The 23,869-nt window shown below is 39.5% G+C and overlaps 1 protein-coding gene across 1 annotated transcript; it reads right to left on the reverse strand.

Moving 5' to 3' along the window:
- Window positions 1-1,424: 1,424 nt before the first annotated feature.
- LOC121946048 (paired amphipathic helix protein Sin3a-like) lies at window positions 1,425-23,766 on the reverse strand. Its single transcript, XM_042490460.1, has 21 exons — window positions 23,574-23,766; window positions 18,632-18,848; window positions 17,495-17,683; window positions 17,188-17,294; window positions 16,708-17,032; window positions 15,675-15,926; window positions 15,416-15,568; window positions 14,460-14,615; window positions 13,459-13,545; window positions 13,224-13,342; window positions 11,177-11,402; window positions 10,349-10,465; window positions 9,397-9,635; window positions 9,131-9,314; window positions 8,314-8,896; window positions 6,876-7,045; window positions 6,562-6,735; window positions 6,366-6,458; window positions 5,535-5,629; window positions 3,135-3,333; window positions 1,425-1,687 (listed from the first exon to the last, which is right to left on the reverse strand). The coding sequence occupies exons 2-21, from the start codon at window positions 18,824-18,826 to the stop codon at window positions 1,469-1,471; spliced, it is 3,882 nt and encodes a 1,293-aa protein (XP_042346394.1). The 5' UTR covers window positions 18,827-18,848; window positions 23,574-23,766; the 3' UTR covers window positions 1,425-1,468.
- Between the last annotated feature and the right edge of the window lie 103 nt (window positions 23,767-23,869).

The raw sequence follows: 23,869 nt of genomic DNA on the forward strand, positions 1-23,869 counted from the left end.
TCATCAAAGCATCAAAACTGCTTCATCACTTAATGATCCACATGAAGGAAACGTAAGCAGCATTTAGTAAATTATATTTAAAAAAAAAAAAGATTATTTTGAGATTTTAAAATGCAGCACCACAAATTTCCTATATCTTAGCATTTTCAAAACTTTTGTTAGAATAATTTAAGACATTTTAATATTAATTAAGGCCTTATTTTCTAGATTAATGAATTAAATGCCTCTTAAGACTTTTAAGGCTTCGCGGGAACCCTGAGGTCGATGGCAAACGAAGAACACTTTCTTAATGTCATGGCAAAAACACTATTCACTATTATTCACTAAGGATGAAACAAAAATCTATTCAATATTTAAAGGATAGGGAAACAAAACAAAAATCTATTCAATATTTATTATTTTTATGTATATATTTAAGTTACTGTCCAGCAGACCTGCTGTTTTTTCACTTTGTGTAAAGGAGCTTTTGTATGTAACATCTGGTTGTTAAAATATTTGAACTCTGAGCAGCAGCGCCGTCTGCTGTTTCTGTTGCCGGCTTCTCCTGATTTCACCGTCCTGATTTTCAGTTTCCTGTCTCCCTGATTCCATGTGAACGCAGCGTAAAGCGTTCGCTTTATTCAGAGAATATTCAGCACTTTAACTTCCCCTTTAAGTCATTCGTCTGCACGCTCATCAAACCCAAAAAACTCCACTGACAAAAAACAGCGATTTTGGCTGAGCGGACGCAGAAGCTGCTCGTTTATCGCTGCTTTGATCAGTTTGTCAGTTGTGTTATTTTGTGACTTTTGTGAATCTGAAAAAAACATTTAAAACACCAAAGTCACAGAAAAACAAACAAAATACGTGTTTGAGGCAGCAGACGAGCAGCTCCTGTGTTCAGCGATGTGAAATGACTGTTGATCTGATGAAGAGAGCAGGTTAGGTTTCCCGCTTTCTACAGACAATGTAAAGCAGGGAAAATATTCTAGATAGAGAGTACACTTAAACTAGTAATTTTTTAGGCGGCTAAAACATGTTTTGCAGCTGAATCCGTCCACAGCAGTGCTTTGCTTAGTCTCCATGTCGGTACTCCAGCCTGCTTCTCCAAACTGGAGGCGTGCCGATTGTAATCTCCTGTAATATACTGACTGAATATAAGCGCCTCATACAGCACCGCTCCAAAAAACACCAAAATATGCCTTTAAAATAATAAAAGTATATCTGAAACGGGCGTTTTTTGCAATATATTGACAGCAGCACCTGCAAATCTATTTCATGTACGTTGCAGAATTTGCAGTGTAAGCTTAACAAGTTTGAACAACGTTCCTGAATCCGTTTTTTAAAAACAGTTTGGCAACTAAATCCAGTAACAGCAGGTTGTAAAAATCTGCGTGAAGCTACTGTGTGTGTGTGTGTGTGTGTGTGTGTGTGTGTGTGTCGTCATCACTGCAGGTTTGTTGTGTGTAGACGGTCAGCGCCGCAGTAACTACGGTGTTCTGTACTTCACCCGGTATTTGTTAATGTTGATGTAATGGAGCACCTCGGGGTCGCAGGTGGTGGTGCACGGCAGCAGGCCTTCTCGTCTTTCTCCCATCAGCCACTTGCGGTTGTCGGCAGCCATGTCGCTGGTCACGTGCTCTTTGGCCCAGGTGTCCAGCCAGGCGTGGAAGCGTCTGTGCAGGCGTGTGTTGACCCGCTGCTGGGACTGAAAGAGACCGAACAGCTCAGCTCAGTTACCACAAATACGTCTCATTTAGGAGGAGGAAATGGATTCATCAACTGGACCGCCGAAAACGGAGGACTGTTCTGCTTCTTTACTTCTATAAACAGACAGAAAATCTTCAGTATTTATCCTCTGGGTACTCAGGGATTTCACTTTCCTAAAGACACCAAAGATAACGTGTCTATGGTGAATTTAACGTGTCCTGCTTGACCTCTGGTGGCCACTGAGAGTAAAACTTTGCTTTAAAAATTCAACATACAAACCAATACAACAGACAGTGGTGGAAAAATGAATGGTAATTAAGTGCATTTACTTAAGTATTGTACTTAAGTACAAATTTGAGGTACTTTCACTCCCCTAGATTTCAGAGGCAAACATTGTACTTTTTACTTCACCACATTAAACAGAACACTTTAGTTACTTTACAAATATTTGTCAATAAAAACACAGCAGGAGTTTAAAAGGTTTTCTGTTTTGTAATCATTAAATTAGCATTTAACAGTTATTAAAGTACATCCGCAACAAATAGGTGGTTAATTAGTTAACTGAGAAATACACTTTTTTGATAAACTTTGTTTTTTTTTAATAATTAGATTTTTGTTTTAAGTTCAATATCTTTGGAGGTGTTTTTTTTTCCCAGTTTTTGAAGTAATTTTGAGGGGTTTTAGGGTGTTTTTATTTTCTATTTTTTTTAAATAATTTTGAGTTTTGGAGTGTTTTTAATTGTTTAAGATTTTTGGAGGAGTTTTTCTATTTTTTTAATTATATTGATTTTTGTTATTGTCTTTTTTATAAAAAAGAAGAAGTTTTTTTGAGGGGGATGGTTCTATTTAATCATTGTACGTTTTGTTGTTTTTTTGGTTCCTTGGAAAATTTTGATTTTTTAGGTTGTTTTTTTGATTTAATAATTTGAGGGTTTTTTTTCAATTGTTTTTTTTTTTAAATAATTTTTTGAGTTTGGGGGTGTTCTTTTATTTTCCTCTAATAATTTTGAGATTTCTTTAAAAACATTTTTTTAATAATATTTGATGTTTTTTGGGGGGGGGGGGTCTTTTTTTCTAATAATTTTAAGGTATGGGTGTTTTGTTTTAAAATCATTTTTTGCATTGGGTACTTTATTTTGAGTACTTTAAGTATATTTTCTGTATTATACTTACTTACTTTTACTTAAGTACCATTTTCAATGCCGGACTTTTACTTGTGATAAGAGTATTTCCACTGTGTAGTATTAGAATATTTAGTTACGTACAGGATCTGAATACTTCATCCATCAAATTAAGCCCATTAAACAGCTTTCACGTGATGCTGCATTCAAATGTTTCGTTTTGGCTGATTCTTTGTCACTCTGTTGTGAATAAACACAGCAGGATGTTGGTATAGACACATTTGATTAATTTGAATTCTCGGAAATGACTTATTTTCTGCGTACCTGGTGAGCCCGTGTCAGTGCTGTGTGCCTGTACATGTAGTCCTCTGACTTGCAGACATAGACCATCTTGTAGGAGTTGAGCCTGAACATGCACAGGTCGTTGTCGCCGGCCTGCGACTTGTCCGAGGGGCCCTTGTTCATTCTCTCCTGCTGCAGCTGCTCCCATCCTCTCTGGCACTTCCTGATCCGCCTCAAGTTCCTGAAAACAGATCGACAACCATCAATTAACACGAACTGATCGCGGAGAAAATCTGATGATTAGTCCACACAACATACATCGAAAGGTTGCATCGCGTTTACAGGGAAAGTTCCCACAAATTTCTGTAACAAAAACATCTGTGTTATTGACTGGAGCGTGTCAAATACAGCGATTTTAAAGCCCAGGAGATGTGTTCAGGCACAATACACATGACATTAGGCAAATTTGAGAACAGCATAGTCAAATTTGAGAGGACTGTCCCTTTAAACAGTTATATTTTAAACCCATGCATTGCAACTCACCGAGTGACCGAATTAGATAGGGAGTCAAATCATTCGAGGGGAATGTGGATCTATAAGAGCAGCAGAGGCAGCAGTCGTGATATTTCTGCACAGTGCACTTCCGATGCACAGCCACATAATTCAAATATGAAATCTGCTTTGCAAACAAATATTTGAATTTGATTTTGTGCAGGTAAATAAAAAAATGCAATTATTCACCCCACCTGAATGAAAGTTTTAAATGTGTACTTACCACTGAGGGTTCAGGTGAGCGGGGACTGAAACCATGAAGCATATTTTTTTTTGCATTCAGGGCTCCACTTAAAAGACATGACAGTGAGGCCAAATTCAAGTCAAAAAACTGTTAGTGACAAGAAAATTGCTGCCTGATAGGAAACCAATCCAAAATATGAGCTCAGAATACTTTGATGTGCACAAACTTTCACCAACAATGTACAGAGTGTTATGATCATGAGATGAAGACCCAACACAACTGGAAAAGAAACTGCTGGATTTTTTTTTTTAAAAACTGCATTTGAAGATTTTTGTGAAGAAGGAAGTCTTTTTGTGCTGCTGATCTCTCATAGATTTGATGAGAAAAAAAGGGGACAGGATGTGGGTGAGCCCACTGATAAATCATAGTCAGGTACCAGATTTATGCAATGGGTTAAATAAGATAAAGAGAAATTTTTTTTAAAGTGTGTGTGTGTGTGTTTTGAAAAAGCCTTTTGAAATGTTTATGGTAATGGACAGCCATCTCAAAGGAATAAAAAAAAAAAAAAAAAAAAACAACTGAAAAAAAGCACCAAAAAGCAATGACAGACAGCTTTATGTGCAACACTCATCTGGAGCTTTTAGACACAAACACGCCTCCATGCACAGCTCTGAGGTGTCGGGAAAGAAAAACACCAACATGAACGTACAATTTAGACAATCATTTTATTTACAAACCCTACTCCTCTGTACAAGTGTTGCAGATAATGTGCTTGACTAGAGTTTTTAAAAACTTATGGAGCACTAACTTCTGTCAAATCAGTGGAAAAAAAGAAACCTCACCCGCAACAAAAAGTTGCACCGTTTCCACTGAAAATTATTACAAACATAACACTGAGTATAACAGACTTAAACAAATGGACATTTGAACATTTACAGTTGCAAACAGTAGTCAAATACAGGACCTTTGATCTGGATACAATCACAAACAAAGGGCATGGTAAGGTAGAAAAAGGAAACCACTGTCCTCTCAGGTCCGACACAACAGCTTCAGTCTCTCAAACTCAGCTCAAAGACATCGTAGAAAAATCCAATTTAGATGAAAAACTTGGAACCCATTTGTTTTTTTGTGCATTCAGTGACTTTTGCTTTTATGTTACACAATGAAAATCATTTAAATTCCATACAATGTGAATAATCAAACCGAATGATTCCTCAAAGCCGTCTAACCCATGATCAAGCCAAAACCATTTTTAAAAAACCTCACTATGAATAAATAAAATTCCCATTAAAAAGGAACTGAATCGATGAATAAATAAATTCCATAGTTTTTTTTTAAAAAGATGGTCACGTAAAGTGCAATCTTCCATGTGAGGTCAGAAACTGAAAAATTATGATTCTTTACAAACAGGAGGGCGTTCAGGCACGGACAGCACTTCACTCTACTCTTTTTTTTTAATGAACCTTCTCAAACCCTCGCTGTTTGTCCGTCACTAAAAAAATGCAGAGTTCTTACGCCCCCCAAAAACGTTTTGAGATTATAAAGATCTTCCTAAGTCAGGCTTGTGCAGAAGTGCCACTGTTTCTATCTCTGAAAATGAGTTGTGTTTGGCAGCTGGTTTGTCAACAGTGGAGTGGCTGCGCGGCCGACTAGAGCCTCAGGACAGAAAGTATGCAGACAAGAGGGACACATGGCTGGGGCCTCACCTGGGGAGGAACACGGGCTTCTGGGACAGGTGCTCACGCAGCTCTGGAGATGCAGAATCTGAGTTCAGGTATCTGCCGACGTAGTCTGACCACCTCTGTGGAGGACAAAGATAAACGTGTTGCAGCTTATATGCTTTTAAAATTGGAATATTTGACCATTAATCCCTGTGCACCCATGAGGGGTGGAAATAATGCATTACCCTAAAACAATATCAGTGCCCAAAGAGGTTGCAGTGAACTGTTCTTTTTAATGTCAACTTCTGTTTTTTTTTTTATTTTTATTTTAGCAGCGGGATGGCTGTGGTTCAGGAGGCAGAGCGGGTTTTACACCAACTGGAGGATCGATACTAAACTGGAATTTGCTCCCGTTGGCTGTGCCACGTGTGAGTGCACATGAATGTTTAAAAACTGAGTAGCAGGGACGTCCGGGGGCTTAGTGGATAAAGCAGGGGCCCCATACATGAAGGCAGTGTCCTTGCTGCCGTGGGTTCGATTCCAGCTCGCGACCCTTTGCTGCATGTCATCCCCCCGCTCTCCACCTTTCACGCTATCACTCTATCCTATCTAATAAAAAAAATCTTTAAAAAAAACAAAACTGAGCAGCAGGCAGCTCCTTATATGGTCGTCTCGTCTGCCGGTGTGTTAATGTGTCAAAATATAAGGGAAAAAAAGGTTAATCACTATCTCTTGAAGCCAAGGAGAAAACTTAAAATCGCTGGTTTTGTCCAATCAATAGTCAAAAAAACAACAATAAATAAAGCAACGCATTCTCAAAATGCTAAATGATGACTTTAGTGTATGAACTGCAGTTGAATCCTGAGCGAGTCGTACCTCTGCCTCCGCTGGCTCATCAGAGTTCACCTCCTCCGTGTCCAGCAGCTCCATCGCTAGACTGACTGTTCCTCGACTCTTCACGAACATCAACTGAACAAAACACAAGAAATCACAGAAAATACGCGTAAACAACGTTTTCCAAGCAGTTTAGACTAATGCACGATGTCATCGTTACTCTCTGGGCTCGTGGTACCTTGAAGCAGTTTTCGTCGGACATGAGCTGCTCTGCTTTGCGCTGGTAGGCCCCCTCTGCTGTGGCTCTGGACGTCTGCGTGGACAGACTGCCCCCCGTGGCTTTGTTGGCACTTTCGCTCAGGTACATGTCCGTTACACGCGCACATACGTCATCCGTGACGAGGTGCTGAAGCTGTGAAAAGCAACAGGTTTAGTATAAAACTATGCTCACAAATGAAAAAACAACATTGATGTGTTGCTATGATAACTCATATTCTGACATGTTTGTGCGACAGAAATTAAATCGTATGATATGATGTCGAGTGCGCCGACCTGCCGGACGATGCTCTGGATGAGTTTGTCCATGGTGAAGGCAATGTAGGCATGGATAGTAAACATTTCCCTCAGGGAGTCCTCGTACTGAGCCGGCTCCATGTTTCCATCCAGAAGATTTCGCACCATTTCCAGAAACACTGAGTAATAGTCCTCCACGTCAACATCCACTGCAGGAAGAAAACAGCAAACGAGGTTTATGGTGAGAAAATACAAAGCATGATATAACATGGATATGTGGACGAATCAAAATTAGTTTTAGTTGGGATTTGAGCTAGCCCGGGACCTAACAAATCAACGAGTTAATGCTTTATTTGCTCTGGTGGATGCGTCTGTTCTCCCTCCTTTTTAGACAGATTTTTAATCATCCTCCGATGAGTCGGGCAAATCACAGCTGTTTATCGAATTCGGTGTGTTTCAGGCTGACTGAAGCCTTCATGCTTTATGCAACATATGTGATGACGTCATCTTTGGCTCGCACACACTCATGCTTTTAATGCTGTTTTTAATGCTATTTAAATGTCCTTTTAAACGGTGTTCTTTTGCACTTTGTCGTGATGCTTTGGCTTTGAATCGCCTTTCTGCTGAAATGTGTGATATAAATATACTCGCCTCTGCAAGCATGACCATGCTGAGTAAAGGACTGCCACTGAGGCATTTGTAAAACAACAGAGATGACTGATGTGGAGTTTTTGGTTGAAGTAAGTGTTGCCAAAACAAACCATTTATCACATATCATTTCTGAAAACTTGGAACAGTTTTAAATAGTCATCTTCCCTGGTATTGATGCCATTAGCACTACTTTCTGCTCTCTCTTCTATCCGAAAGCGAGGCCCGCCTCCTGTCACTCACTCACAATGCTGTCTTCTCATCATCCATCTCATTTTCTTTGGGTTCATATAAGCTTGGCAGCACAGTTTTGTTTTGTTTTTTAGTTGTTCTTTATTGCCTTTTGATTGAGTGACAATCTCAGAGGCTTTTAAACATGTGCACTACTGCAAAAAGACTATTGTTTCCACAATGTAAAAAAGGTTTAATGTCATTGTTAATATTGACAACAGTCCAGTAGTGAGTGCAGTCCAAACCAAGACTGGAAAAGGCGTTATTGTCATGTTATAGTCTTTATCTTTTAATAAAAAAAAAATTAAGTTTAAATTTATTCAAAAACAATTCTTTGGAACCGAAAATTGGTATTTAAGATTGATATTTTTGCCCCATGGAAATCAAAAAAATGAACTGAGAGGTTCCAGACTAATTTTAATTTATTTTATTTTTAACCAGGTTGGTCCCATTGAGATTAAGAATCTCTTTTTCAAGGGAGACCTGGCCGAGTCAGTCAGCAGTAATAGTTTTGTCTGGTGATGTTGGTCAGATTTGACTACAATGACAGTAAAACTTCAACATTAAAAAAACTTAAACCGCTTCTTTTCTCACTTACTTGGCTCCTTCATCTTCAGTTGGATTGCTGGATTTTCATTTTTCTCCCTTTTCAGCCCCAACACTTCTCTCTCCCACTCTCGCTCGCGGGCATCCTCCTCAATCTGCTTCTCCGCCTGCCCGTAGATCCGCAGCAGCCGAGAGCAGAGGATGTGGTGAAGACGGAGGAAGACGTACCAGTAGTTGTTCACAAAGAGCATGTTATAGGCATCGTCTGTGCCCCGCAGCTTCTGAGCTGCCGTGTTGCTGAAGAGGAGCTTGGACTTTGATGGGCTGCTTCCCGGCAGACCGTTGTGCTTCTTGGGGCCGTCTGGATCCATCTCCATGGCTTCTTCCTCCTCCTCTTCCTCCTCCTCCACATCGGAGAGCTCGCCTCGCCGTGCAAACAGCAGGTCGGGGATGAAGTGGTGGATGATCTGTTTGATCTTGTACTTGTCTTCTTTCTGGATGCCCACCTGTCTTTTGACGTGGTGGATGATGAGGGCAGCAGCGTCCTCCAGGATTTGGCTGTCGTCGTAGGTCACGGTCATGTGAGGGCCGCTCGGTGGCGGTGTGGCAGTTTCCTCTGATGCTCGCTCCTGGCGCTGCAGGGACATAGACGGGAGCAGATTTAAAATTTGAAGTTTTTCTCTTATTAGACAGTTGCATTATGAGAGCAAAAACAACTTAAAAGCATGAGCTGGTGTCCAATTTACAGCCTCACAAAATAAAAAAATCTGTATCAAAAGCACCACCAACAACCCTTTATCACAACGAAACATTATGTTTTCCTACTTTAGAACTAATCACATCGTTGTCAAGAGAACGCGTTTACTTACGTCATCGTATAGCATCTCGATCTCATTGAGTAAAGTCTTTGAACGCAGCACTTTGGTGTCATTCTGCTTGAAGTTGATGCCTTGATGGTCGAGCGACTTCAGATAATACTTCTCATTCTGCTCCCGCCAGATTTTGTTGAAGCCTCTCTGGGCTTCTCTCCACTCCTCCTCCTTAATTTTTAATCTGAAACAGGAACAAAAACGTGATGCAGAACCTGAAGCAGTCAAATCTTACATATGAAAACTTGATGAGAAACTAAAATCACCTTTTCAGCACTATGGGGACAGACACGGCTGGGTTCTTCTTGAGCCCGTCGATGATGTCGTGGGCTTTGTCTCCGTATATCCTCTGGATAGCTTTGCGGTGAATGACCTCCGAGGAGCCACCCATCGTGTTGTCCAGCTTGAAGCGCAGCTGCTCCTCAGCTGACATGCGCGAAAGCCTCCGCTGCACCGTCTCCAGGGCTCGTATCGTGGCGAGGTTGGCTTCCAACACGACATCCAGCTAAAGGGGTGAAATCATTGTTAGTATAACAGCGTTTTTACAGCAGAAGGCAAGTTAGAATTTAAAGCTTTTAAGACTTTATTTTATGCCATTTGGAATAAAATTTTATAGCAACATTTAAGGAAAACAGTAAAAACAAGCATCAATAACTTAGGGTAAGAAGCAATTTAGCCTTGTAACATAAAATGCGATTTTTTTTTTGTTTTGTGGAAGCGATGAGGATGAAACAAAACTTTTAAGTGCCTGGCATTTGTTGATGATTTTGTGTTTCCCTCTCTGCATGTCGGATTCCACTGCCTTGATTCCCACCGTTCCAAAAACTTTTCTTTTTTTTTTTTTTGCATGAATTACACTGAGCCTCATTTGCATTGCCTTGTACTGATAAAATAGTACTTCCCCTGTCTGAGCATTTTTAAGATTTTGAAAGCCTTATCTTGGACAATTTAATACCAATTAAGGCCTTATTTATAAAATAATGAATTTAAAGCCTTTTCAGACTTCTTAAGAATCCACGGGAACATTTCTGTCTCTATGTCTGATTATTTCTGCTGGTGTCAGCAGCAAGGTTTTCACTGGAAGGCTTTTCTGTGCTCTTTTTTTACTCTCAAGCAGTGTGCATCATGGAGAGAAAGTGCTGTGTACATTTTTAAAACCACACAAGAACTTTCAGTTTTTACTTTTGAGAGGAAGAAGACAGCACGTTTATTCCTCACCTCAAAGCGCTCGTCCTCACATCTGTAAATGTGCTCCTCATATTGAGTTTTCTTGGAGCTCACAAATGTAGAATCCTCGGACCACGATGGGAACGACACCCAGGTGTCATTCAGAACCTGCAGGAGGACATTCAGTTTCATTCAAATCTCATTTTTGCAAGGTTGTCAATTTGACCACAGCCACAAATATCATAAAACACCAAAAGCAGAAAGTCATTAAATTTAAAGTGTTAAAAAGGAAAGGATATTTAGGTCCCACTGACTCAAAACTTGTAGTTTGATTGATTGTGTTCTATTTTATTCTTATAAATACGAACTTCATGTAAACGCAGCAATTAACACATTATTTGTGACATAATCTCATTAGATGATTGTTACCTTATCATCACCAATTTTGTGTAGCTGTAATAATCTAGTAAATAAAGGAAAAATGTCATCTTAAATGTGAGAATTTGCTGATTTTCATTGTCATTTGAAAATTTTTGCATTTCTTACAATTTATCAGACTAAACAGGGAAGAATAAAATTCATGCTCCGATGACTTGGTAAATTTCTTGATTTATCATTTAGTCTACAAAAAGCACTAAATGTTCATTCTAACACATTAATGCAAAATTATTTTACTTGCATCCTCCTTTATTTAAAATAGGCTATGATGATCTGCTATCAATTTATCAATTTCACAGCACATTTCACCGTTATTTAGTGCCTGGGAAATGTTAATCACAAAACAAACCCAAAAGCTTGCATACATTCCCCTGTGGGAGAGATAAACAGGTTACGATGACACAAACACCTGTAATAAGCAGACTTCCTTCAGTGACTCACCTCTCTGCACAGCGGCGTCCTTCCTGTGCATTTGGGTTGCTGGTAGCTTTTGGGCAGTGCTCTGTAGCTGGACCCCAGCCTCTTGCAGGAAGCGTAGTCGATCTCCATGGCGATGCCCTCTGTTGCACGCTCCTTAGGTAAACTCTCCGCATGGCTCGACTCCCCGTGACTCGACTCTCGGTAGCCCAGGAAGTTCTTAAACCACGTAAAAAGCTCGGGGAATTTCCTGTCGATCACAAAGAACATGAAATAAACAATCAGAAGTGAGACTGCGAGCAAGCGGTTGACCGATGTTGTAAAACAGACACACTGATAGAAGAGTTTTTTTTAGAGATGTAAGTTTTAAATGTGATGTTGAAACTGCAATTTGGTTTTTGCACCTTAGTGATAATTTTTTATTGTTTTTATAGAAATATAGTTTTTTAATGAACTTGTTTAACAAGACAAGCAGAGGATAATTATCTTCCCTTCAACCTCACAACAATATGCTTTGACATACAGACGACCATTATTCTGGAAAACCAGAACTCCTAACTTTATTAAAACATGTCCATCATTACTCTAATTTAAACATTGAAAGAAAAAAACACACCTGCGTCGTAATCAAAGTGTGAGTTGTGTTTATGTTTTATGTAATGATAATAATAAATTTTATTTAAAGAACGCTTTTCAAGAAACTCAAAGACGCTTCACGTTGTAAAAAGGATCAAAGAATACAATTATAAACATAAGAAACATGCCATAGAAATTCATGACATAAATTAAATATTAAAGGCAGTTTAATGTTTAATTTGTTCATGTTTTATGTGTTTGTGTCTGTTTAATTTATGGCTGTTATGACTACTTGTTTTGTCTGTTATACAGTCATGCTGATGCTGTGTTCAAACCGAATGCAAAGCGAGCGTTTTGCACGGCAAGTTTACTCACAAAGTCAATGCAAAGACGCTTATAGATGCAAATTTGTGTCCATCGTACAAGCTGAATTTTTTTTTTTTAACTTGAGCGAGAATTTCGTGTGACGCTGTGTTGCGATAGCCCGTCAGCATTAAGACCTAGCTGAGATTCTCCTGATGTTACTGAGATCCAGAACTGAAGGATAAACAATGTCGCTGTCTGTGGACACACGGAGCTTCACTCAGCGTCGGTGCTGCACAGAAACAGGCTCGGCTCTTGTGCACGCTGTTTTTCTTCAGTTGCTTTTTAGCAAAAATGATCCGAGTGATTAAAGTTGGTCTTTCATTGTTGAAAATAAACAACGGAGGGTGTGTAATGTGCTGCTGTGACAGTCTGATAAATGATGTGTGTCTTGGTTCACTCTGCTTCAGGGCAGTAAACCTGCGTGTTTACATCCAGCTATCTGTTATATTTCACTGCAAACCAAGTCAGCTGTTAGCTGCCATTCCTAGCTAATCCAAGTACAATCACAGCTACTGAGGGCAAATTTTGTGCAAACTGCTCTAAAAATACTCCAGCAGTCACATACATGCGAGAAACGTGATGCAAACATTTTTAGCACATTCGGTGTAAACGCGGCATAAGATTAGAAATGTGTTAGGTATCAGAATAGATTGTTAATTCCTAAGGGGAGTTTTTTCACTATAAGCCAATTTGGGTTTCTTACCTCTCCTGCACAATCCCTGCCAGGTCTTTTTTTCCACATCTTATGTGCTGGTAAAATCATTTTTTTTTAAAATTTGTACTCAATTTATTTGTGATATTTCCCACTTTGTATTGCAACTGCTGCACAACAATTTTACCACACATAAAGTTTTTCATTCAAATCCGGCCGGTGCAACATGGAAATGTTATTTTACAAAAAACATCACTATATATTGCTCAGCAGGAAAATTATTAGCACCTGTTTACAAGTCAAGTCTTTTAGTTTCATGTTATTAATTTGCTGCAGTGCACAACAGTAGAAAATAATTGAAAACTGCAGGTATTTGTAACTGCAGCACCGACAGACTGTGTGTGTGTGTGTGTGTGTGTGTGTCTGTGTGTGTGTGTGTGTGTGTGTGTGTGTGTGTGTGTGTCTGTTTATACTCACCCCAGAAACGGGATGACTAACTGGACCAGCTCAGCACGAGAGATCACCTCCTGGTTGAAGATGTGAAGACACCGCAGGAAGTTGTCGTACGCCTCAGAGCTCCGCAGAGCCTTCTTCACCTGTTTAAGTGTTTTCAGAGAAGACGAAAATAAATTAACAAACTTCGGAATTTATTTACCAGTAATACGTTGGAGCTCATCGTGTTATTGAGGAACTTTAAATAAACAACACTGACCTTCTCAAAGAACATAGTTTCAGTGCTGGTGCTGTGTTTGCTCACTTCAGTCATGCCGTGGTCCTTCCCCAGTATTTTGGGCTTCTTCTGCAAAGATGTAAAGACACGACAAAATTAGGATTAGGGAAAGGAATCAAAAATGTTTCATTTTGAAAATAATAAATGTTCAAATAAAAGAGAATAATATTATTTTGAGATTTCATCGACATCGACCGGACTTGTGAATTTGTGTATAAGTATGTACACCGAATAAATGAGTTGCCAAGCATTTTCCAGAATTTTTTAAAAGTATTCCTCAGACATTCATTCATATTTCACACTCTGACGACTATTTTCTGACATATTTTCAGACTTTCCTTAATTAATATGCATTAAAATACAGAGGACCTTCTCTTTGAAAATAACTAATTCCATCATTAAAATTAACATCTACATTACTGTAGATCTCATTTATTTAATTTATATTGTCCTTATTGAGGTGAGATTCCCTTTGAGCCCCTTGGGGGCTGCACAACCTTGTCTTCTTTTATTGTTGTATTCCTGTCTTTTTGTGCTACTAAACCTCAAACCATAAACCCATTTGCAAAGATTTATAACACTTCATTCATTCCTTTGGGATGCATCTAATCTTTCGGTGTACAAACTTTTGTAATTTGTACTTTTCTTTCAGTTTTATGTTGTCTTGACTTGGATCAATTATGCATCGGTTATCTTTTTTATGTGTGATTATTGTTATGTAATTGGGGAGGTATCATCATAAGCCATTTTTGGCTGCTAACGTCTCTTACACAATGTTTAAACTTTTTAAATTCTTACTGTCTATTTAATACATATGTATATGCAAATAAAGTAAACTAAAACCAACAGTCTTATAAAACATCCCTACAATTAATCCTCCATGAGGGTGCTGCTGTATTTGTGAGTATTTGCAGCAAACTGACAGCAGAAAGGAACAGACAGCTGAATAAATGCAAACAGTGAACATGTGTAGTGGTGTGAACCTTGACAGGTGGTGTTGCTCCCACTCCTGCAGGTCTCCTGATTGGCAGGCCGTTCTGGCTCAGTCTCTGTTTGTTGTTCAGGAGGGGTCTCTTCACTGTGCCGCCGTGGTCATTGCGCACCGAGTCCGCCCTGTCTGGTGTCGTCTTGCCCAGCAGCTGACAAGAACATTATGAGCGTCACAATCTCGCCAAAGACAAGTCACGAAAATTTTATAGGAGGGCACAAAGAAAATGTGTGTGAATAAAATCAAATTTTTGTAACAGCCAATATATGAAGGGGAGCCTGTCCAGGCAGGATAAGAGGCAGCGAAGGCACTAAATGAATGTAGGGAACATTTGACTCAAGTGTTGAGCTCAGTAGTGTTAGGTAGTAAAAAATGGGAAGGACCCATCCTGAGTGTTACAGCTATAGATTACTTGACACATATTTTTTAGGCATTTGCGGATAAGAAAACCGCTAGCGGCTGCTAACTTTACTCGCTCGTTCAGCAATCCTTCATTGCTCCTAATTTCATAACTTTTCCAGATATTTCAGGACCATGGGAATCCTGCTTTCTGTTTGCACGACCAAGAACATTAACAACTAACGCTGCCTTTCCAAAGTCGGAGATTCAAATCATCAGTCAGTAACCCTCAGTTGACAATGTGTTTTTTCTGCAGTGACACAACTTCCAGCAACTTAATACGACAGAGTCTGTCTTTTGTTTGATATCTAGCATCTGCAAAAAATGCTGCACATTTTAGACCCCTCGTAAGCACGGCTGGCTTGTTTACTATATTACGTGAATGCTGCGTCCTGCGAAGCCCATTCCAACTAGGACACTTTATAAGAAAAACAAAACAAATCATCCTATTTTCATATTTACCAGCCAAATCTGAGTCGACTGGCATCATTCTGAGACGGATGCAGCCCTTTTCACCAAAGCAACTTCCTTAGTTTCATCAGAGAGACTCACCATTGAGCTGTTTGCGTCTGGCAGGAACTGTCCAAACTCTGAGAGCAGGTCCTCCTGGTTCTTGAAGAGTCGTGCCACCTGAGTGTAGACCTCCTGCTCAGTCAGAGCTGGAGTGTAGTTTCCTCCTGCCTCTTTAGCATTTCGTTGTTCCTTCTGGAAAATGCATCAGTAAAAATGGTAAGATTGCCACTGTTTGTATTTCATTCATCCTGTTCAGTTTATGCTACATGACCTTAATGTTTCTTGTGTATTTTCTCACCTGGTACGTGTGGAGGATTTCCAGGAAGGCTTTGTAGATGTCTGGCTGACCCTGAAAGCGGTTCTTGATCTTGTTGACATAATTTATGGCGTGGTTGAACTCCACAGGCTGGTTGTTCTGGAGAGGCGGCCCACCGGACGGCGTGCTGCTCACAGGAGTGTGGGACTGAACCGACGGTGAGCGCGGAGAGGCGTACGATGGGATGGATGGGTTGGGCTGGCTGGTGGGCGTGTGGGCTGGAGACTGAATTGGCTTAAGGGATTGACAGAGGGGAACACAAACGTTGTTACAAACACTGGTTTTTAGATATATATCAATATTGAATATTTGATTGGTTTCAGTACTAATTTTGCACAGTATTGATACTCTGGTACCACTTGTGCTTTCTAGTCTCATTATTAATGTTTACTACTGTCATCATTCTGGTGTTCTCTGCTACCAACCAAGAAAAGACAAGCTGTTATCTTCATGTTATGACCTTGTTATATTTAACTTTTAATTTTTAAATATAACTTTTTCTCTCAATTTTCTCCTTGTACTCAAAATAATATTAAATGTCAATATATTTTAAAGCGTTGTATCAAAGTTAGAAATTCCAGTATCAGGGTGCACAGTAATTCAGTTGGTAGAGCAGGTGCCCCATGGACAGTGGGTTTGTCCTTGATTCAGTGGTCGCGGGTTCGATTCCAGCCTCGGCCCTTTGCTGCATGTCATCACAACAACATGACATCTAAATCTCAATGGGGTTTTCTCTATAAACCCAAACATTGATTTGTACACGTTGCAGAATTGCAGAATGAATACACAATACTGTACTATGCATAATTTTTTGGAGGCATTTTTCTAATAAATGATAACTTAAAAAGTTGCTTAAAACTTTTGGTCACATTTAGGTCAATCTTACCAATTTTGTACTGTGCTGCTCTTGACTTGCAATAAAATTAAAAGTTTAATGACATTTCGCTTTTGGAAATCTGAGCAATAACTCTATGATACTCTGTTGAATCGATCAGTGCTGCAGCGTGTGTCCTACCTTGCTGGTTTTACTCGGAGCAGGTTGGGTGGGGGCGGGTGGGTTGGTGGTTGTGGCGGTGGTATGCGGACCGGCCTGTGGCAGACTCTGGTGCTGGTTGTGGCTCGTAGGTTGGCTGGTCGCTCCGGTTACAGGGATGTTCTGAACTGAAATACCGTGAGGGGTGATGTAGTGGATCTGGCCCGGCGTAGTCACGTTGACCAGATCGTTGGTTTGAACCTCGATCTTATATCCAGGGGGCAGGAAAGTGTTAAAACCCATAATGAGATCTGGATGGCCTTTGAAGAGCTGGGACACGCGGTTGATGACTCCAGGGGTGTCGATGCTGCAGTGACAGAAAGAACGACGGGAATTTAGTATCTGATTCCACAATAACTGGGTCCATGGATATTGTTCTGTATGTTACTTGTTATACGCTAAATAAGAAAAAGACTATTTTCTATAGATTTTCTCCAAATGTTGCCAAAAATTAGAACTCGCCTCTGAGACTTGAACTCTTTCATGATATCAAGGAAATCATTATAAACTTGCGGCTGATTTCCAAACTGCAGCTTCACTTGATCCAGATAAGACAAGGCATCTTCAACCTGCAAAATACAGAATGAACAGTAATTAAAAGATTTCATCTCCAAAAAAAATCGCAACCAGTAAAAACTGAATAAAAATGCACAAAGATGAACGTTCATCAGCGTAATGTTAAAGTTCTTGCTTTGTACAATGTAAAATTAACTATTTAAGTTCACATTTGTGAATGCATTTTAAAGTTTGTATGTTTTTTGTGCAGTACCTTCAGCCGCTGAAACTGCTGTCCTTGGGTTGAAGTCATGGGTGCAGGCGGATGAACGTGACCTTGGACCACTGTGGGGCCCTGGGGCTGAACTGCCAGGCTGTGTGTGTGAGGACCAACATGAGGTGCAGCGTTGTTATGTCCATGTCCGTGTCCGTGTCCACTTGTGCTCTGAGGCATTGTAGGCACCTGGTTTTTAGGGAGGAATTCATATAAATTTAGGATTCGTAAAACTTGAACAGGGTTTCAACAGCTTAAGGAAAGTTAGATTCAAGACTTTTCAATACCATTCTGCTTGAGATTTACCACCAGTTTTACATTAACCAAAATTTAAGACAAAAAGAAAAAACGAAAACAAACTTGAACCAATGTCAATCACAATTAGGGAAAATTTTGACCAGATGAGCCGCTGTTTGTTGGAGAGTTTGTGTTTTTCACTCTGCATGTGAGATTTCTCTGCTTTGGTTCCCATTGTGCCGAGTTTGAAAAAGTTTTTGCATAAATTACACGGAGCAGTGTATGCACTGCTTTGTTCCAGATCTTCCGTATGAAACAGTCAGTTTTAATTGAATGTGCACTTCTTCTTAATGTCACCTGAGCATCCTGAACCAAAACAAAATATGAGTGTTGTTGGTTACACTATCCTCATCCGTTCAACATTTATGCTAAATGCAATCACAAAATTATTTTAAAAAATTATAATAATAAAAGTAAATAAATGTTACCAATTCTTTAAAGATTTTACAAGACAACAAAAAACAGTTAGCCATTTTAAAGATGGGCAGGGATCCTATTAAAGGTAGACATGTCCTCTAAATTAACCCTTGACAAAAATATTAAGTTCAGAGGCTGCTACTTTGCGAGGAGCTGCTTTAAACATAATTAAACAAAAAGCACTATTGTGTTTATTTTTCATTTGATCAGCTGACAGTAAGAACAAGTTTTAGATGGTCCCTTAAGAGTTAAGTCTATTTGTCATTCCTGAAAGGTTTTGAGTCAACATGCTTGCTGACTTATATCCAAATATCCACTAAAGGCAGATTTTACTGGAATTCGGTGCTTGGTAAAAGTCCATCTAAGACCCGACTCCTGCTGTGGAGGCTGTTGTCGGAGCCGAACACACTGATGCCATCATACCTGGTAGCCTTGTGGGAGAGAATACTGGATGCCGGTGGATGGCTGCATGTTGTCTGCAGCTGCCTCTATCACAGTCGGGGCCGGGGCGAGGGCCCGGTGCTGGAAGCTGTCTGCAATGCCTTGAACTGGGGGACGACGTGTTTGCTGTTGCTGGGGCGCAAATATTGGTTCCTGGTCCTCCACACGCCTCTTCATTGTATACGCATACTCAAAGGGGCTGAAGAGGACACAAACAGATGGAGAGTAAACAGGCGGTTGGGTTTTAATCAGTGAACAAACCAACTATTTGAAGTACTCTTCAAGACTTAAAGTATTTCAGGTAAATGTCAAAGAAATCCCCACTGATCACAGTTATTCCTACACAAACTGTCTTTCCTACACTTTATTTCCCTGTTGTGTGAGACATGCCGATGGTTCCTGCTATTTTGTCTGCCCCCGCTCTCTAATGTTTTTGCAACTACAATCTAAATAGAATTTTACTTGAAAGACAAGACAACAATAAAATTACTAATTTAGCAAGTTATTCTTAAAATGCATAAAAAGAGCTGGATGGTGACTTTACTGAACTTAGAGTTGCACCATTTCTGTAAACAATTGTTTTCAAAGATTTAATCCACAATATTGTTTGTTTAGGGTGTACCGACTGCATTGCATGCTATTCAATTATAATGAAACTGTTGCTAAGTTGCCTCAGACACTTTTAACCCTTTGAAACCTGAGTGAATTGGCCTGGTATTTTCTTAAAAACATAAGAAGGCAGCAAAGAGCAACCTAAGAGATGAGAAGTAACTTCAGTGACTAAAAAACTACCTGAAAATAAGCCACAAATACAATAAATATCATGCAAAATGAAAAAAAAATTCAAATTAAAAATCAAAAAACGAACAGGTAAATTACCCGAAAAAAGTAAATTTAATCAGATAGTAAATGTATTAATTATCTATAACATTATGGTCATTAAAAGCAGAGAAATTCTATAAAACTTTGCCACAAGTGTCACACAGGCACTTGATGGCGTTAAGTATTTGTTGAATGTTAACTACTCAGACTTTAGCCAGAGGCTCTAAACATCAGTCTAGACCAACAGATCAGAAACCCTCTGTGTTAAAATTATGACAAAAAAAATCAACGGGTCTATTTTGTGTAATTGACAGCATTTGGGCTAAACCATTTCAGGCTACCTGATAAATAAACACTGCAGTCACCAAACTGACATTAAGATATTTCAATTCAAGTAATTGTTTTAATTTCAGCCTTTATTTGCACCATATTTACACTTGGAAAGCCATATTAGTGAATGAGAGTTATATTTAAAAGTTGACCAAGTTTACAAAAGGAATTTTTAAAAATTGTGAATTACAAGCATTAAAAAAATAAAAAACAATGCAGAAACTAACAGCGCACCAAAACAAAAGGCCATGAGAAAAGATAGCATTAGACTACATTTGTGTTCATGAGTGTCCATAAATAGACGTGCCATCATTGTTCAGCAGAATGGCTGTTGCAGCCAGTTAGGGACCGTCCTTCAATAGGCATTAGGGCTAAGGTGCTTCTTAGTCCTGCCATTACATTACAGTGAAGTTATTTTAAAATGAACAGATGAGTAATAGTCATAATATCCAATGCACATATTATGTCCACATGTCCTTTACTTCTTTAGTATGGTAATGGGACTCACATTTGACACTGTTTTAATATTACACACACTCATTTTGCTATGTGCACAAAATGGGCTGTTTTAAAACCATTAATATGATCTGCTACCTTCACTGAGTTCATTTTTTCCACCAACTCTGGTCCATATCATAAATGTTAAATATTCACTGATGTTCAGAATTTTACCTCTTTAAATGCCAGGTTTTACTACTACTTGTCTTTTGAGAAAGTAAGCTCAGGAACTCACATGGTACATGTAAACATTCACTGATACTACAAAATCTCATGGTGAGTGCTATATTTGAATGCTATTTAAAATCCCAATTTTTTTCTACATGTCCATTTTTTTTATTACAATATTCCATATCTTAAAGCCTTGACATTTGAGGGTTTTTTTCCAGACAGACACTGATCTATCATACTGTATATATTATATATTTTATTTGAATTTTCTGTTGTTTTACATTGTTTACTTATACTGTATGGTATTGTATTGTTATGCACTTTGTAACTGTGGTTTTTATCTAAAAAAATAGATATATTATTAAGGACTTGGCTCATCGAGAGGTCCATAGATAAGACAAGATAATATCAGCTCAATAGAAAAGGTACATTAAAAAAGAAGAAGAAATTAATATACATAAAGATATATAAAGACATACCACGGTGAATCAGGCATTTACATACAGACATGAACACCAGTGGCTCCAAATTACGGACTTAAACCTCACTGAACTCAGTTCAGGATTGGCTAATGCCAAAATAAAGCCATTTTCAGATTTTCCCACTCTACACCTATACCTATAAATCAGCAGATGTGACCAGATGGACTGTGGTCTCACACTAATAGAGTTGTGAAGAAATGAGTCCTAATTTTTGAACTCTTAAGATTTTACGCGCCTAAAAAAAAGGCGGTTGCTGACAAGTGGCTAAATCGCACTACAGTGTTTCTCGGGAGCGTTAGACGTCATCACACCGGACACAAAAATGAATTCAACCCACTTGTCCGCCTTTACAGCAACAGTCACGCTCAAACTTAATTTATCTGTTTATGATATTTTTCGATTGTGTGCGGTAAATTAATTCAAAAGTTGAACGATTCAGGGTGGTTGCATTTCAGTCATGCGACCACAACGTAGTTTGTTTATAGCTTATCAGTAGCTTTCTGCTTCTGGCGATTTCATTCATGCTTCAGTACACACAAAAGTGGCGTTCATCTGTGAATATAATCATGCTGAACAAAACGTGTAAGTATCATAAACTTGTCACAGAGCTTATTTTTAGCAATAATCGAAAATCCCATTCAAAAATCTTAAAAGGTTTTTGACGAGGGAACCATTGCGTTGCTCACTCCCTGGTTTGCCTACAAAAATATGTCATCCCTTCACCACTCTGTATACAGAAAATTGTACATTAACTCATTGAGTACCATTGACGTATATATACGTCAAAGTGTGTTTTCTGCGGCTGGCACAAAGCAGGCCCGGTCGCCCGAATACTGCAGGTAGGAATAATGGAATAGGACTCCGGCTCTATTTTGTGGGTTTTCTCTCTCTGAACTGGGGCCATGATTTGTTGCATTGTGCTGTACTTTGCATATTTATTTTACAATAAAATAACATTTGTAATACAATTTTCAGATGTCTTTTATGTCATTGATGGCAAAATTATAACATTCAAATCAGTGCTTTGCTTGACAGACTCCCTTTCACAAAAATGCATTTTTCTCAGCTTTCTATAAAAAAGTGGCCTCTTTGATGAAAAAAAGCCTCTATTCAACTTCAGAATCAAAAACGGAACAAGGTGCAAATAAACGTTTTTTCCATGACAAAAAAAAAGAGTTTTGAGGTCTTTGTAGAAAATATTCTGTGGGTCTTGAAAGATGACTCAAAATGGCCAGAAAAGCTGGCACAAGCCACTTTCCATTATATAATAGGGCTGACACAATGAGTTAATACAAAACATAGAAAAATAATAATAAAACACATAGAAAAGCGTTATAGAAATAACGATTATTATTATTCGTATTAATCTTATTTGAGACTTGCATAACATGCCCCTGTCACTCGGCACACTTTAAACGCGTACAAAGAGAAGAGTAATTTGTTGACGCTCCCTGAGCGCACGTCACTGCAGTCGGTCAGCGGACAGCAGACATTGTGCCTCGCTCCCCTGCACCACCAAACACGGTGGCTGCGCGTGCGGTCTTCAGTCGCCGAGATCGCGTCTGTCGCACATCCAGCTTCAAATTTTCTTCACCGAAACGCGAAGCAAACACGACAGACAGTAAAAGATGGCGAATTTTGTCGAGTAGCGCTCCAAAAAAAAGGCTAAAATCCAGCTGGCAGCCAACAGTTTTAAAGGCGCTGTCTCGCTCTCTCGCTCGCTGTAGCCCTGCCTCATCCCCTCCCCCTCTCCGCCAAACACCGAGCTTAACGGTGTCGGTGAGCTGACCGCTTTCGCTTGTCCGGCGGCTGACGTTGGCTTTCTTTCTAGCTCCAAGTTATGTGTTGAGCAGACTAAACCTCAACAGATTTGAAGGCTCGTTGGCAGAAAGAAACAGCCGGTGTGTCACCGTCGGGTCATCGCTGACCGTCCTCAGAAAACGGGACTTCTTAGGAAAAAAATCCAAAATGAGCTGAATGTGTTGGCTAACTGCTATATCGAAGATGTCAAAAAGAAACCCGTCATGCTTCAGAAACAACCGGCTGCTTAGTTTATAACACATCCGACACGCCGGAGTAGTTAAATAAAGTCACATTGTAATTATTCTGCTATGCTAGCTGGTTAGGTCAGGAAGAACGCTAGCTAGCTAACATGCTAACTAGCTTCTCCACAACATTAACGTCGCATTAAGTTGTTCGTAAAGTTCGACAGAAAAAAATTAAACCGGCGCACAAACTGCGTCCAAACTTGCAACGTCTGTCTCATTAAAAACAACCACACTGGCTGTAAAAAATTACAAACGGCGAGAAGAAACTTACAACAAAAATGCATGTTGCTCAGCGTTAGCATGTCAGCTAATTCATGGTCGCCGCTAGCATGCTAGCTTACTTAAAGTTATCGGCGCTTGCAAGCTAACGTAGCCGATATCAAAAGCACCGCGCGTTATTTAGTTGTTAGATAAATATACATTAAATTATTAAGTCATCGCAGAAAAGTAGCCGGTGTTAGATCGCTATGTGGCATGTTCGGCAAGGTTATATAGAAGCTAACTACTACATTAGCACAACAACCGACCCCCATCAGCACCTCCGGCTAACATGCTAACACTAGTTTAACTTACCTCGCAGGACTGCCACCAGCAACAATTTGACACACCAGAGTGCCGGGACAAACCAGTAACCCGCTACTGGTGCGTTCACCTGTCCGTGACAAAAAAGTGAAGTTTTGAGAGAGTGGTCGCGAGTGGAAATGTCAAAAAATGAGATTGCCCGGAGAGGCTACGTCGCTAACAACAGTGTATGTATGAAGCGGTGTTCCTGAACACAGAGGCGTGTCTAACAGGAGGGCGGACCAGTCTCCTCCCAGTCCAAACTGGGATTGGTCCGCTCTGCAGAATGAAAACAAATACAGTAAGGG

Source organism: Plectropomus leopardus, chromosome 1 (assembly GCF_008729295.1).
Source record: "Plectropomus leopardus isolate mb chromosome 1, YSFRI_Pleo_2.0, whole genome shotgun sequence".
Lineage (NCBI taxonomy): Eukaryota > Metazoa > Chordata > Actinopteri > Perciformes > Serranidae > Plectropomus > Plectropomus leopardus.

Excerpts from the sequence above, each read along its gene's own strand:
- LOC121946048 (XM_042490460.1), bottom strand. The coding sequence starts at position 18,826 with ATGAAGAGGCGTGTGGAGGACCAGGAACCAATATTTGCGCCCCAGCAA. Across the intron at positions 17,295-17,494 it reads AGCAGTTTCAGCGGCTGAAG|GTTGAAGATGCCTTGTCTTA; the intron begins GTACTGCACAAA and ends TGTATTTTGCAG. Across the intron at positions 10,466-11,176 it reads GGACGCCGCTGTGCAGAGAG|GTTCTGAATGACACCTGGGT; the intron begins GTGAGTCACTGA and ends GTCCTCCTGCAG.